The following is a 17773-nucleotide window of genomic DNA, read 5'->3' on the forward strand; positions in this document are numbered from 1 at the left end:
ATCTAACGTTGAATCAGCTACAAACTTCTGCTGCTTTTATTTACGATTATTTATTTACGACCTGTACACACAAAGGCTGTTGTCATTTCGGCAAAGGATATTTGGAAACTTTGAGGAAGAAGGAAAAATATTTTTTGCTGGCGTTTGCAAAGTTTTATAAGACTTTGAAGGGCACTTGTGTGCCTATGCATGTGTGTGTACATCATTTTATTTGCATAATAATATATTTATTATATTGTTCTCGTATCTTTACATACATACGTATGTACGTATGTATAGATCTAATCCCCAGCGCATTAACTACACAAAAAATCCCAAATAGCCATCATTAAAATATGAAAGGATGCAGTAAGTTTGCGCGGACGAGTTGTTTTGACACGGAAAAGCAAAGTAAAACTTGGGTATGGTAATAAAGACCTTTTATGGCAGTACATGGTAAGCATACGTCTTATATGCGTCTACTACTACTCTCTGGATATGAAATATAAGCACAGTGAACCACACAGTAAAGTGACAGTTTAGAATCTCAATTTGTTACGCAATATTACTGTCTACATTGCAACTGGTTCTAGAATGTTGGTTTTCAAGAGAACTGGATGCCTGCCTGCATGAATATCTGATCTCAATCAATACATTATTGCAGAAAGAAGCCAACTGCGTATCGTGATTGGTATCAAAATATTATAGTTTTGACAATAACACTAAAGAAATAAGTGTTCTGAAGTTGTAAATTATTTAGGGCCAAAGTTAGTGACAAAATAAAAAACTAATTTTTTTGTCATAATATTTATACCCATCTTTTTCTTCGTCAGTCGTTTCTCCTTTTTGCTATGTGCCGCCAATTAGAGTTTCCAAGCGAAGCCATGTCCTTCTTCACCTGGTCTTTCCAATGGAGTGAAATTCTTGCTCTTTCTCTGCTGCCCCCGGCGGGTACCGCGTCGAATACTTTCAGAGGTGGAGTGTTTTCGTCCATCCGAACAACATAACCTATCCAGCGTAGCCGCTGTCCGCATGCTCCTTATCAGTTCTTCGCCGCCGTGTTTGGAACGTCTGCTCCATCGTCATCGATTGGGGAATCGGGTTCGCCTTCTCCTGGCGTTATACTTTTAATGCCATACAGTAGGCTGGAGAAATGGTCCCTCCGTAATTTTAGTATGCTCTGGACATCGATCACCAGATCACCTCTGGGGGTTCTATAAGAGTATGCTTCGGTCTTGAAATCTTCTGTTAGTCGCCGAATTTTTTCGTAGAGTTTTTGAGCATTACCCCTGTCGACCATCTTTTCAACCTCTTCATACTCACGCATTTCGGTCTCTTTCTTTTTCTGTCTGCAAATGCGTCTCGCTTCCCTCTTCCACTCTGGGTCTATCACAACATGATCGATCTGGTTGGAGGTTTTCCGATCCGGAGACAGCCAGGTGGCTTGATGAATTTTCTTATGCTGGAACGTAGTACTACAGATAACCATATTTCGGGCCCCGGCGAAGTCGATCAGCCTCAATCCATTCGGGGATGTTTTGTCGCGGAGGCTAAATTTACAGACCGTAGTGCCAAGGATACCTTCTTTGCCAACCCTGGTGTTAAAGTCGCCAAGTAAGATATTGATATCGTGGCGGAGGCAGCTCTCATAGGTGCGGAACCTTCCCAATTAAGAGATCGGATATTCCAGGTGCATGCCCTCAAATCGTTATCCTTAATTTGTTTGCCATGGACGTCATCAAAAGAGTGGTCTCTCATCCGAGGCTGGTTATTCTTTTTCTTTGGGAGCGTGTTTTTACGTGGCGGGTCCCAACCCAGCGCACAATACTGCGGAGGGTATGTTTCGCCTTCTCACTTTAGCTCGCCTTCAAACGGATGTTCTTAGGCTACCCAGAGGATACTTGGTTCAAGACCGGAAGTCGTGAGCTGCTTGAGCCATATGTAAAGCAATCGTTTCTGGACACCCCCAAGTGAATGGCGATCAATGAACTTTCCTCACTTATGTGAACTTCTACATATGACTGGTCCCCGAAAAGTTTTCGGTGTCTTGCTTGCATCCACTCTAAGATAGGTTATTCCTAATCTTACTTACATATATGAAGACTAAATAGTCAAAATCTTTGAAATTAAAACCATACTTCATAATACTTTCCTGTCCAAATATCGATTTCGAAGATTTTCGTTACAACTGTTTTGTTACTTGCTTGAAGGCATACTACAGTAAGTCCGTAAGTGTCTCTTTTACTATCCTTAACCGTAAAACCGCCTACCGTGTTTACATTGTTCAAAAATACTATAAAGTATACGCTTTTAAAATGAAGAACAAAATGTCAACCCTACAATACCCAATATGCTTTAGCCGCCGTGCGACACGCGTGCTGCATACCATTAACATTTTTTATGCGACTTCTTTTATAATATTATGACATTTTCTCCCTTACAATGCGAGCAAATACATATGTGTCGCCAAAATGTTTGAACATTTATATGGCCTTCGCCGCCAACAGCAACAGCATCAATAACATTCAAAGCAACAGCATAATATCCACATAAAAATAAACATTCGGCTTTACGGCCATCAAGCGACGCCTGCACCGAAATCCCTGTACTTTAAAGAAAAAATTACCAAAATTGGTGGCGTTGTTCCAAATTCGGCATTTGCCGGCAGCAATGGCAACATCAACTTTGACATCAAAATCAATAAGCGACTGTCATTTAGAATTTGTCGCCGTCGCCTCAGCCCTAATGTGTTGCCTGTCTGACTGTCTGCCAGTGTGTTTATTTGTATTTGTGTTTACCCTGCCCAACTGTCCGCCTGATTGTCTGTCCGCCTGTCTCTTTGCTATTGCTTTGCATTTGTTTGCCTGCCCATCTGTCTGTTTGCTTGTTTATTTATTTGAACTCACCACTCTATTTGGCCTAAGGCTTCCTTGTCTCACACACATCGCGCCGCCGTCTTCCGTACTCAGCCTCGGCGGCTTTATGCTTTGAATTCTCTTACCTATATTGTATTTCCTGCCCGAGACCACCTCCTTTAATGTATTATTTTCACGCCCACATCCTGCCCACGTTGCGTCGCACACAGTTCAACTGTCATTTAGATTGTCTGCCTGTGATTTCCGTGCCGTTCCGGGTCTCTGCAGCCTTACGGCGTGTAACCCCGGGCCCGCCCTGTCGTTGTCGTGTTGACCTTTTCCTCAATTGGTCACTTGTGCGGTCATTCATCTAGCTGACGCTTTTTCTTTCACTTTTTTACCATCTTTTACTTTTTCGTGTTCGTTTTGGTATGTTTGTCATTTTTTATGACCCGCTCTCTGTCGCTCTCTTTTTCCCTTCACTTGTAAATGAAATATTACATTTGGGTCCAAGTAGCGTACTCGAAATTACTTTAAACGCATATTTTATTAGTTTGCTACGTTTTATTATGCATTTTGCTATTTTATGTGTCTTTTTATGTGCATTTCTGCTTTGGCAAAAAAAGGGTTCGTGTCCCCAATCGATGACCTCATTATGTCATAAAATATTTGTTTGCTTTCAAATTCAAATAACTTTTCTATTGGGACTGCATTGGGGAATGCTGCTTGGAATTTAATTATATGCCTTAAATAATTTCCATATTTACCATATGTATTTGGTGGAGATAGAAAGGATTAAATATTTATAGATTTTATGGTATGATTGATTGAAAAGATATTTAAGAAAAGGCCAAACTGGGAACGCTAAGTCTCTTAGATCTAACATTTCAAAAAAATTTGAGTGAAGTTTTCCACACTATACATCTACCTAAAGTAAAATTATAAGGTTATAAGAACTATTTAAGGCGGTTTCGTACTTTATAACTAAAAAAAATCAGTCGAACTTTAATTGTACATTGCCGTTTCCTCTTTTCCCCCGGCAGGTACTGTGTCGAAGACTTTCAGAGGTGGAGTGTTTTCATTCATTCGAACGACATAACTTAGCAGCCGTAGCCGCTGTTTCTTCAGTCGCTAAACTATGTCATTATCATCGTATATATCGTACAGCTCATCGCTCCAACGACTGCGGTACAGTTGTCAACGCGTAAAGAACCATAAATCTTCCACAGAACCCTTCTCTCGAAAATTCGTAACGCCAACTCATCAGATGTTGTCATCGTTCACGCCTCTGCACCGTAGAGCAGGTGCTACATGTAATAGAGTTTGTTTGGTCTTTGTTCATCGAGAGACGATTTTACTTTTCAATTGCCTACTCAGTCCGAAGAAGCACTTGTTGGCAAGAATTATTCTGCGTTGGATTTCGAGGCTGACATTGCTGTTGGTGTTAATACTGGTTCCGAGTACGGTTATAGACCTCTGAGTTTATCTGAATACGTATATTTTTTGTTCAAGCGATGCGCTTAAGCTAATTGATGTTAGAAACATAATTATGCATAGTAAAATGAAGTTTACAAACATTTTTGTGACTGTGTTTCATTGAATTTATAGTCAAAGGTGGACGTTTTTCTTTGAGAAATGGCCATTTGTCCAGGAACTAAATATTGCACAAAGCAAATTTAGAGCCATTTATATAAGACTGAAGCTCAACGAATGGTCGCAAAGCCAGGATTGACGCCACGAAAGGTTATGCTTTTTTTTTAATTTATTTTATTTAAAATTTGGGTAATTTGTTCAAAAAGTCGAGTTCAGATTCAGTAAAATTTGTGAAATGATTTCATTAAAACTTGGATGGACGGAAACAAAGCTGCATTGATGATATTATTGAAAATCATATCATGTTAAGCGAACATTTAACGTCTACAGTATAAAACTCAGCTCATATAATTGCTTATATTAACATTTGGTGTACTTAACTCCATTAATTTACTTAGAAAAGCTTTAAATTCATAGAAGCCAGAAAAGCATTGCCTTATCTGCTACGAATATTAGATCAAATTTCACTACGAAAAAGATAAATATACGAAATGCTGCTTGCAAAGAGAATCGAAAAGTGCTATAATTAAAGATAGCGCATATAAAACCAAACACCTCAAAAGAATAATTGTGCAAATTTGTATTTCTTAGTAAAAAATTCTTGTCAAAGTGTACTGGTATCGAACGTTCAATGCTCCAATAGGGTTTAAAATAGGAATTAATAGAATAAATAAATTTATTTTATTTTGGCAAAATAATTATCATAATAAAAAATATGTTACTTAAGTCGTTTAAAACATATTCATATTTCAATCCATTCGTTCCGAACACTCTTCAAGGCATTTGTGGTGCACTGCGTATACGTAACACGACATATCGCCTATACGAGTACAATATAGGTACACACACACAGAGCTATGCTTTGTATGATTGTACCCGTGTATAGTGGTATGAATTAGGTTATAAAATACTCGAATATATCCAGCTGAACACACACAAAGTACTAGCGCAAGAGTTGGTGTTACTCACAAATGAAAACGAAAATGCTTTTTTACAGGACAAAAAGGTCACCAGTTGCCTAATTCATCAGAGAGTACAGAAAACCAACTAAATGCGTGAAAATGTGCACAAGAACATGACAGCAAGAGCAAAAAATAATAAAACATGTAAAGTAAAAGACTAGAAAAACACGAAAAGTCCATAGTCATGCGTAAATTTTGATGAATGTGGCAGAAAATTAAGTGACATGCTGCCAACGAATATTTGTTTGAAATAAAATAATACACCTCTACAAGAATTTATATATATACATACACATGCGAATTTATATTTTCATCTGCTTTGTAGGTACACATAATCCATTTTGCATATAAGTATACATATGTGTAGGAATATATGTATGTATGTATGTAAACTGGTTTTATTTATAGGCATATGAGTTTTAATAGCAATATATGTGCTGATGTTTGTTAGTATTTGATCAATAATAATATTGATGGATGAGTTTATATGTGCATACATGTTTTCATATACGTTTGACACACTTTATTACAGCCAAGTCGGTTGGCGCATTTCTTTAGGAGGTCACAATTACAGTGGAATAAAAAGGTTTTGGCTGATCGTTCTATGTAGAAAATTGCAGGGGGATTCGGTGATATCTAAGATTTTTAATTAATATTTTTACAAAATTTTTCGAACACTTCTTTTAGTAAAATTTGAATAAAATTAAAAAATTATATATGGTATAATCATCTTAAATGGAAAATGACGTATCATCAAAAAAAAAAAATCGAAAATCGCTTTCAGATATAATAGCCAATTTATAACCATTTTATAACTAATATATAACCATTTTATAACCAATATATAACCATTTTATAACCAATATATAACCTTTTTATAACTAATTAACCAATATATAACCATTTTAAAACCGAAACTCAAATTTTCTTTGTATAGGAGTGGTTATTAATATATCGCTTTACCTCGCCTGCAAACTTATGAGTAAAGTGAAGTGATGTTACTTTAATAATTATCAATGAGTATCCTTCCTTACTTACATAGTAGTATATGGCAGTAAAATTGAGTCATCAGAACTAAAAATATACGTTTTAAACGAAGAACTCTGAATAATATTTTCAATACTTTTTTCGTGCAAGGTGCAATAAAAGTTTCTTCCTTTACTCTACATGCGGCCACACGCCTATCATGCGCCTCAAAGTATACCTCCCATAGAGCACTTTTTGTGCGCCTAAACCTATACTTTCCTATATCCTTCAACATAAATTTGTCCCACATATGAGCCCAACAACAGCTCACCCGCTGTGCCACTAAACGGTTCAAATAACTGGTGCCATTAGACAGAAACATGCCTCACACAATTGTAATATTGTTTTTGCTTGTCCCAGAACTTTCACTACATGCCGCGTGTACCATTTTATGACCTTTTGATTTACACGCACTGACATTTTATGTTGTAAAAATGTCACTGCTTTCTAAATAATTACAATTTTATTTTTGAAATACACTCGTCGTTACACAGTTTGACTTTCATTTCTGTTTTGCTTTTTTTTTTTTTGCATACTTTTATGCGCGCACGATAAGTCAGTGGAACGCGAACGAGAAATAAAGACGCAGCGTTGTTGCTGGTTAGCAAGTGACGCACGAATGCGAAGATAGCTGGAAATAAAATATCGTTTGCTTTTTGTTTTGTTTTTGCAATGGAAATACGAGAGCGAAAAAAGCATAATAAATAAATGAAAGTGTCAAAGGTTTAAGGCTCGCGGCTGTGTAGAGGCTGGCATTGCACGGTACGCGCTTTGTCATTTCACTTTTAGCCTGGTGACATGCCAGCTTTCGATTGTCAACATTTGACTTTTAGTGTCGCTTCGCTCCTTTCGCTTGATTGCGAAATTTTAGCTGCGTCGATGTACGCCTTAAATTCCATGTATAAGGGTTGAGCGAATTTTACATTTAATTTTCACGATGTGTGTTGAGTTGGAAGAGATGAGATATGGGTTTAAGAAGCGGGTATGGTATGACTACAGTTGTGTATTTCTTTAGTATTTCATTGACAATTAATATTCTTAAGCACCATCACTATAATACCTTTCACAAATACAAAGATTCCTTATAAGAACTTGATTCGGATCGTTCAATTTCTATGACAGCTTCATGCTATGGTGATCCGATCGGAACAATATTTTGTCAAATGAATAAGTTTTCCCTACAAGCACTTGATTCTTCAGTTTATAACCGATATTATTACCGATGGCTATGCTACGACAAAGAGCAGCTTCTTGGGGAGAAAAGGTGAAGGCCATAACCTACGGATTTCATGGAACTTCTATGAACCATTCACTTCTGACCGACTCTGACTATGCTTCGAATGACTTATTTGAATTTGGTTGAACCCTGGGCTGATGGCCAAGGTATTCTGCCACCTAAGCATGTATGACTGAGACTCTGCAGAACCTGTTAATGGGTAAATTTCATCTCACCGCATTCATACTTGTAGGAGTTCCAACTGGATACTATTCTAAAAATTTTCGAAGACGCAAACACTACCAAAACTATAAGGAGAATCTAGATAATTTCTCCTCCACAATCCTGCTCTCGTAGACTATAGTTTAAGTATCTCGGTAGTCATACCTTCTACAAACCATACAAATTGGCTGGAATTGATCTAGTATCAAAAAATTTGTGAAGGGTTCGAAGCGCTTTGTCCACTTATGGTAGTATTTTCACCCTCTCATAAAATGACATTTTAAAAGGCTGTGAGGAGATAGCAGAAAAAGAGACATAGATACTACTCATCTATTTGAATGCAAGGAAATAATATAAAATAATCACAACTATCGGTGGAGGGATTCTCCGCGATGTCTCAGAAGTTGCACATATGAAACCTTGTGTATAGATGCACTTCAACAGTAAGACAACGTCGTGCTGATGGGACATTATAGAGTGAGACGATTTTAGTACCGATTGGTTTGCAATGAGCCTTCTAAAGACCTTGGTACAGCGTTTTCAGCTGCCTAAGTAGGTTCATACGTAACCTCATAACCTTTTAACAATATTCACTACTTCTAGATAGTCAGCAAAATAGGGACTTTAATATACATTGTCAGATTCCGTAGAATTATAGTAAAAATAATGAGGCTTATACCCAACTGATCGGTTGATCTTCTCTTGTTGCTTCTTTTGTAGTCTGACACAAGCATATAAAATGCGATTCTTCAAAAAACAACACTAATTACGAGCAAACCATCATGGGTGTCATTCGTTCGTTACTAGTCGAAATGCTGGTTAGAATCATCGAAAATTGGACTCAACGGAGGAACCATCAGAGATGTAGCCACGGCCGAGATTTGCAAGTTAATCTTCAAAAAATAAATAGTAATAATTTTTCGAATGATCATAAACATTTCTCATTAAATTTGAAGTATGTTTGTTTCTTTAAAAAAGTAGGGAACCTCGAAATGCATCACTCTTTATAACTGCATTCCCAAGATGATCCAAATGAGATCGTAAATTATTCAGTTACTTTACTCAAGAAAGAAGTAATAGTTTGAAAAAGAAAAAAAAACAGACACGCGAAACCTAGAGCTGACTCTGGTTTCGAAAATTTTCGACTTTTCAAGAAGAAGTTTTCTATTTATCCGAGAAATCTTTTAAGCCTAAGAATGAAGTACGAATTCTATCTCTCCTAAAATACCTTATTAAGCCATTAGGAAGTTATGAAACAGTCAACACAAAAATCATCCATAAAATGGGACGAACGGGATGGATAGTTCCTTACACCTGATTTTCGATATACTATATACAATGACCTATAAAATTAATTTATTTTATGTTAAATTTTTTTTGGGATACATGAAGAAAAGAAGGCGAGATACTACTGTGATCAAATAGAAAGGTAAATTTATTATTTATACTTCGTGTGTTTTTCGAATTGGTAATTTTTTGTTTTTTTTTGTAATTTGTTGTACTGTTGTTGTGCTGTTAGTAACATCTATGTTCTATAAGTGAATTCTTCGATTTTTTACTATGTCTGAATTTATTGAACAAAGAAGTGCGATAATGAACCCTCATACTGCATTGGTTATTCCTGATCATTTCGCCTGATTTACCTTTGTATAACTTCTGAAAAAAGGAACAAAGGACAACGTTTTGACTCAATTGAGGATATAAAAGTTGAATCGAAGAAGGCTCGGATGGCCATCACGACGGAGGATTTTTCCAAGTGCTTTGATGACTGGAAAATTCGTTGATATAAGTCTATTGCAGCGGGATTGGATTACTTTGAAGGAGATGAAATGAACAAAATTCATCTTTTAATTTGATCACGTTAGCATGTATTGGAGATTACTTGTGCCTATAGTACTAGGCTTCGAGCGTGTTAGTTAGGTAAGTAGGAAGAAGTTCAATATAGGACGTGGAAAGCAGCATGTGAAAACATACTGGTTTTAGCTTGATGACCTAGGTTTTGATAGTCACATTAGCATTATTTTGGAGAGTGAATTTAGAGTTGTGTCCTAGTCCCACACAGTGGTGAGGCCCGCTAGCTTAAAGGTTTCAAAGGTTCTAATGATGTATGACTGTGTGATTATTTGTAAAATAAAACGTTTGGCTTTAGATCCCATGAATTGACCATACAGGAGTCACGCACTTAGCAAACTTTTACCTTTTATTTTTCTCTTCTCGTATCATTACTGTTTTTCTCTCATCAGTTTGTTTTATTTATTGCTTTATTTTACATTTCGTTTGAGCGCCACACGCGATGTACGTTGGGGTATGCCGGCAAATGACATACATGAAAAAGCATTTGAACATGCCATAAAATAATTCATATTAATTTCAACTGTCTCATATCATTTAATGTGTTTATGTGCTTTTTATATTGTTGTAATTGCTGCTTTGTCTACTGTGGTTCCGCTTGTTGTTGTTGCAAATGTGCACAGCTAGCACAACAAAAAACACACGCAGACAGATAAACATTCGCATGCAGGCAAGGAATTTGTCAAAGGCACACAAGAACAAACAAACAAATTGCAACAACAAAAAGGCAGCGGAATGCGCAGGTGAATATTTGTTTGCCTTCCTGCGCCTATGATGATGCTTCCTGTTGCGAAAAAGGAAGCGCGTAGGGACGCGCATTTCAAATTACCTTTAATGTGTGTGTATATGTAATTATGAGTGTGTGTGTGTGTCTCTTATGCATGTGTGCGTGCTCGCGTTTTTGTCATTTCACCTTGTTTGTGCTGTCACAATGGCTCAGCGGTTTTGCTTACTTTCTTTTATTATTTTTTGTTTTTGTCAATACACACATATGCAAATGTGTTTATATGTGTTTGTGTGCGCCAAACAATTTGAAGTAAGAATTGACTTTTCATGTCCTTTGTTACTCACCTGGCATGTTGTGGGCCCACATTGCCCATGTCGTGCGCCGAGCTAGCGGTAATTTGCGTATCAGCGATGGCACCGGATTCCATGCCGAGCGGCTGCTTGCAGGTGCCTGTAAGTATGCAATGGTAGAAAGCAGTGAAAAGGTGGTTAATGGAAAGAAACAAAGTGTATGTGTGTTGGTTTTCTCTTTCTATTTTATTCTTATTCTTACAGTAATATTTACATATGCTGTTTGATAGCATTGTTTGCAGCTTACTTTTGTGCTCTTTTGTTGGTTTCTTCACTTTTTCGTGTCATTAAAAGACTGAAGAGTAAATAAAACGTTATAGCGCTTGAAAGTAGGCTATATAATTAAAATTTACTATAATTTGATAAGCTGAGCACACAATGGTGCTGTGATAAGGATTTTAGTTGGCTTATTTGATATTATAGAAATATATAACCGCTTCAAATGCTTCAAAATTAAACTGCAATCCAAATTAAAATTATAGGGAGTAGTGCACCCAAGAACTGACAAGGTGCATGCATCAGCTTCTTTGCAAGATATGGTCGAATGAAAGCATATCCTACGATTGGAATTGAATTGTGCTCTGACCAATCCAAAGATAGGGAGATCCGGAATAAGCTTTCTTAACATGGAATATAATATCTTATCGAGTGTGTAAAAGACTGAAGTCCACCGTCAACAAACTGATTGGATCTTATCAGTGTGGTTTCATTACTAGAAAAACAACAACTGACCAGATGTTCACCACGCGCCAAATCTTGAAAAAGAACCGTGAAAGGAAGATCGGCACACTCCACCCCTTTGCCGATTTTTAAGCCGCTTTCGACAGTTTCGTGCCGTCCCTATGCCGCTATGTCGAACTTAGTATCCCCGAAAATCTAATACGGCAAAATCTTAATCAGGATCGAAAAGGACCTCTCCGAGCCGTTCGATTCCAAACGAGGTTTCAGACAAGGCGACTCCCTTTCGTGCGACTTCTTCAATCTACTCTTGGAGAAAATAATTGGAGCTGCAGAACTAAATAGAAAAGGTAAAATCTTCAAGAAGTGTGTACAGCTGCTAGCGTTATTTTTTTTTTTTATAGTAGGAGGAAGCATCGAAAGCCGGAGTGCGGGACTTTAATCCGCTAAACCTAAGCTACTCCCACCTCATATCTCTCCCACGGGACCACTGAACAAAGTATTACTTCATGGGAGAGAAGAAGACGTTTAAGTCTCCTCTATTGCACGGACTGACTGACGCCTAATCTGTTCTAAATGTCTCAATTTTGTCATAATTTGATTTGCCGCTTCGCTGACAGCATTCCACTTTACAGAGGACTCGCACATAATTGCTGTCAAATTTTCCACCGTGATAGTACCTCCAAGGGTGGTTTTCAGCTTTTCCCTTATACTAGAAAACCGAGGGCAATAAAAGAACAAGTGTTCAGAGTCTTCTATACACTCTGTACACGTCGGACAGTATTGACTAAAGTCATGACGATATTTAAATAGGTAGCTTCTGAAGCAACCATGCCCACTGAGTATTTGGGTAAGGTGGAAATCCAGGTCTCCATGTTGTCGACCTATCCACAAATGTGAATGCTGGCGTATGCTGATAATATTGATAGCATTGCTCTTAACATCCGCGTAGTTAGTTCTGCTCTCTTCAGGCTGGATAAGCAAGCGAAGCATATCAGTCTGGTTGTGAATGAGGACAGGACGAAAAATCTCATGTCATCGCACAAATAGTCGTTGCATTCGCGATTTAGTTCATTCCTTACTGTTGATAGTCATAAATTTGAAGTCATAGATAATTTCGTTTACTTTGGAACCAGCATCAACACCAACAACAATATCAGTCTTGAAATCTAACACAGAGTCGCTCTTGCCAACAGGTGCTACTTTGGACAGGGTAGGAAATTGATTCGTCTCTCGACGAACAAAGACAAAAAAGTCTCTCATTATTTCCGTTCTGCTATATAGTGCGGAGGCATAGACAATTACATCACCTGATAATTCGACTTTAGGAATGTTCGAGAGAAATTTACCTCCACTTTCTTGGAGAGAAATTTCGTGTTGGATATACATATGTCACACGAATAATCACACTTCTCAATATATGAGGTTAAGTTAGGTAAAGCAGGTACTACTGTCAACAACACCTCATACTTACTCTTCAATGACGTATTAAGAAATCGACCAATTAATGAGCTCAACTCTTTTGTCTTATGAAAAACCACAGTACGCAGATGTTAACGACAGTGGCAGATTATTTTATAGAGCAGATATCACTTGGTGAATCATTTCGCTTTCGCTATTACTGACAGTTACTGCACAGGTAAGAACATTGGTAGGAGTTTACTCATGCCTAAAAAAACTTGAGATCATAATCACGTTTTTTAACTATTTCTTTTAACGAACAGGTGATGATTTTGGTTGTTGAGGAAACCAATCGCTTAGAACGCCTAGAAGACATAAATGCACAATTCACAACTAATATGTCACAAGTTCGAAGATATATTGAAATCCTGATTATATGCTTTTTTTACGTGTTTAACGTTTGCTGATGAAAGTTTAGTATATCAAGAAAGGCGAAGGAAATACCATTAATTGTTTCCAATAAGGAATGTTGTTGATCCTTCTTATGGCAGTATATGACCAACTAATCTAATAAATGGTGTATAAAAGTATTCGTCTTATGTGATATCGATGAATATGCATACCGGTTTGAAATTCCTTCATTCAAAACAAATAACAATATTTTGCTTTTTTTACTTTTACTCGGACAGGACCGTCTGTAGTCTTTAAATTTTTGGACTTATACGCTTAACTAACTACAAAGAACTTTTAAAATCAGGTTTTAGTTATAATTTTAGCGCACGAATATATGTTCTATAGCAACTTTCGGAACACTGAACAAGCAATTCAAAGCCCAATTTATGGATTTTTGTTATCGTTTTCACAGAGCGCTTAACTAACCACAAAATCTTTCGAAATCAGGTTTTCATTTTAAGTTCAGCGCACGAATATATGTTCAATATATTGTTATCGTTTTTACTGACTTCTGTCACGGTTTATTGACTTGGCGAAACAGCACTTTCTTTTTCCTGAAATTCAGCCATTTTTGCCATAAATTTGACAACAAACTCTTGCGTTTTTCTACGCTTTCGATCGGGTTCATTGGATCATTTTTTTACAATAACAAAAATTGCTTCATTCAAAATGATACAATTCACAGACTAATGATCAGACAGTTGTCAAATTAGTGCACGCACCTTTTGGAGATTGTAGCCTACTTAAAGTCAGGGCGGGGAGATTTCTATTGTCCTGTTACTGGTTTACGAAATGGAAGCAGATTTACACAGAGAATATGTTTAAAAATACGCCAAGATTGACTAGTGCTATGCCGGGTTAGGTTGCCATCGAATAGTACATTATATTTATCAAAGATACTTTGGAAATACGGGTGAAGTGATAATACAGATCAAAATCTGCGTCAGTTTCGACTACTTTAACACAACATTCGTGGAAATAAACTGAGAGTTAATATATTACCCAAACGATTTAAAAGGACAAAATATTTGAGAATATCGCATTTTGGTCATATATCGGTAGCTAAAATATTCGCAAATATCACACTGAAATTAAACCTCAAAATTCCATTTATTTTCATAGTTATAGTAGTGTTATAGCAACTTAAGCTACAGGGTCCGATCGCACACTGTAACCAATTAAAAAAGCCATAAATTCGGTTTGGAAAATTACTTTTATTTATTTTAAAGTACAAATGTGTAAAAGTAATCTTTTCACTTCACTTTCACTTTTGCTCGATATGACCACCTTTTGCTTTAACTATGGCCTTGAGATGGTCAAAAAACGAATCGCAAGCTGCCCAAATGTGACTTGCCGGTATTTTGGCCCACTCACGGACAATGGCTTTCTTCAGCACCTCGAGACTGGTGTATTTTTTACTTCGGACCTTGCTCTCAGAAATGGCTTAGAGAGAATAATCCATTGGATTCGCATCTGGTGAATTCGAGAGCCATTGTTTCGTCGTAATGATGTTCGGAACGTTGTTTTTCAGCCATTCTTGGTTCACTCGCGCTTTGTGAGACGGTGCTGAGTCTTGTTGAAACGTCCATGGTTTGCGACCGAAATGTTTGTTTGCCCACGGCTTCAAAGCAGCCTCCAGAATACTTTCCCCATAATATGTCGCATTTGCTTTGACGCCAGGCTCGATGAAAACAATTGGAGAGCGTCCATCTGCGGTGACAGCGGCCCAAACCATTATTTGTGGCGGGTGCTGCCTCCTGGTGGCCAACCGATGACTTAGATTCTCGTATGAACGGTCCGGTCAAGTAAACCCTACCGTTTTGAGAGTTTACGAATTGCTCAATTGGAAAAAATTTTTCGTCAGAAAACATAATGTTCGGAATTTGACTGCTTTCGGACAAGCGAAGCAACTGCTTCGCTCTCTCAAGTCTTACTTGTTGCTGCTTCGGTGTCAGATCATGGGTCTTTTGGAACTTGTAAGGCTTGACCTTGAGCTCATTTTTCAATTTGCGTCGGATGCTGCGTCCGGATATTTTCAGTTCTTAGCCATTTGATTGGCACTTCGTCGTGGATTTCGCTCAAGTCGCTTCTTCACTTTCCGAACCATCTCACGTGACGTTGCAGTCTTTTGATGACCATTCCCATGGCGTTTTGCGATGCTACCAGTATCATTGTAACGAGTGATGGTGTGGTAAACAAAAACTTTATTTACATTAAGGTGTTTGAGCTCACGAACAATTGCTGACTGTGATTTTCCAGCTAAATATAAAGCAATCACACTATTACGTTTGAATTCCATCGCTGATCACTTTTTTTGCGTTCACCTTTGGCAAAACGCTTTGTACACTTGTGAACAATACTCCGAACTGTCATTCAGCAAATTTATAAACAGCTGATTCCAGTGCGACAGCTGCGCGATCGGTCTGAAGTTGGTTACACTTCGAGTGCCGGACCCTGTAGGGGCCTTTTCTCTAAACTAACTTTTTTGGCGAGGTCGTCGCGATATCTCAAGTTCTAGTCAGATGATCAAAAGGGGTAGTTAAAGAATCCATTTGCCGAAAACGGTCGGTATTCGAGTTCCTAGACGGAATTATCTTCTTACTGTGAAGATCAATTAGTGGGGCTTGTCAGCCAGAGGCAGACCTAATACTAGCAAAAACTATTTGTGAGTTGCTTGCATGTAAACACACCGATTAGGGAGTGGATCTAAGTGAACATGAGCGCAAAATTGCATTTTAAAATTTTGCTAAATACCAAACATAACTTTGGCTAAACTATTTAAGCTCAACAAGCATTTTTAACTTGAAAACAAAAACCAAAAAAAAATGTTAAACGTCGAATAATGGCTACAGTGAGATAAATATTTATTGCATTTTAGTAATTGTAAAGGGATTAATAAAGGTTTTTGTTACAACTCATAGTTAGTTGGCTGTTGACTTGCTAAATGGTTAGTTTTTATGCAGCTTTCTAAATTTAATTTTTAAAATTTACAAATGCAGTATTTGATTTCACACGTAAATTTGTGCTGTGAAAAAGTAGCTTCGCAACAAAAAAAGTGCAAAATTCATAAAAAGTAAAAAGGTCATGGAAAAAGTAGCTGTATTAGACGCGGCATTTGAATGTGCACTGAACTATGAACTAACAATTCGCATTAATTTCGGAAACAACAAACAGTTAAACCATATAAATTTTTTGTTTGGATTATAGTTCAAACTAAAAAAAGATTTTTTTTTTTGTGGAAAAATGATAAATATGAACACAGCAAAGCTTTGTTGCTGACAATGCGCGGACTCAAGAGTGAAATGCAATTCGGTATTTTTTAGAAATTATATTTCGTATTTATTATGAAACCAAATAAAATATAAAGCAAGTAAGGAAATGCTAAGTTCGGGTATTACCGAACATTTCATACTCTTGCAAAGGCGAAAAAATACCTTAAGGTGTAAAACGTGAACCAGAAGATCGGAATCCAAGTAATTTCATATATATATTATGTAATCTATATAACTTCATAGTCAAAATAAGGTTTGTTAGGAAAACGAAAATAATTATATGTAATAAAGGGAGTTAGGATAGTACCGACCCGATGTTATCTATTTTTGCCAATACCACATACTGACATATACCAAAAAATATGTTGTCGTGGTTTTACAAACAAAGTACCTCGCATGCAATCACCAATCATGTGGAGTAAGTCAGCCGGGTGTTCGAAAATTCCGATTGTATTCATGATAGGTATAAAGACCGTTATTACCGGAAGTTCGAAAATCTTTATATTGGGTGTTTGGTGGCTAAGGGAAGTATTGTATTATTTTGATTATTTTGAACATACAGACTAACTAATATCAAGAAAGGATTCTGACCGATATTTTCGGTAAAAAGTCAACTATAGGCACTGGGGTCCCCATATTCGGTACCTAAGAGCTTGCATTTTTTTGGTTCGATTTGGACAATTTTTAGTCATAAGCTTACTTACTTCAAAATCGCTATTTATGCAAAATTTAATCTCATTCATTTTCACAACGTCGGTAGAACTAATACCCTTCAAAAATACAAAAAGCCCTTGATTTCGATAGCTCAGTTTGTGTGGGACCTATATGAAATAGAATAGAAATTCTTCAAAGAAGCTGCTTTGAGCAGTAAGCCAAGCTAAATTTTGTGCAGATACCTTGTCAAATAAAAAAAAGTTCCGTCCAATCGTTTATTTTGTATGGCAAGTTATATGCTATAACAGTTCGATATCGGCGGTGTCGACAAATGAGTAGTTACTTAGACAGAAAAGGGCATATTCAAAATTTCAAATCAATATCTCAAGAACTATTTTTCGTTTGTGCAGATGAAATTTGTAGAATATAATATTCAGGGGCGGAGTCAGATTAGAATTTTTGGCGGGGTGCTATATAATTTTGTACTTGATTTGCGAAATGTGTAACTGAAGACTATCATTTTATTTTTTGACA

General features: G+C 37.1%; 1 protein-coding gene across 1 annotated transcript in view; it reads right to left on the minus strand.

Annotated features, from left to right (window-relative positions):
• Positions 1-10287: 10287 nt before the first annotated feature.
• The window catches only part of LOC120768840, a 33742-nt gene continuing 26256 nt past the window's right edge, over positions 10288-17773 (minus strand). Inside the window, exons 2-3 of the mRNA XM_040095592.1 lie at positions 10776-10881; positions 10288-10327 (exon numbers count right to left, since the gene is read on the minus strand). Of these exons, the coding sequence (XP_039951526.1) occupies positions 10288-10327; positions 10776-10881 (146 nt within the window). The remainder of the gene's footprint in view (positions 10328-10775; positions 10882-17773) is intronic.

Source organism: Bactrocera tryoni, chromosome 2 (genome assembly GCF_016617805.1).
Source record: "Bactrocera tryoni isolate S06 chromosome 2, CSIRO_BtryS06_freeze2, whole genome shotgun sequence".
Classification (NCBI taxonomy): domain Eukaryota; kingdom Metazoa; phylum Arthropoda; class Insecta; order Diptera; family Tephritidae; genus Bactrocera; species Bactrocera tryoni.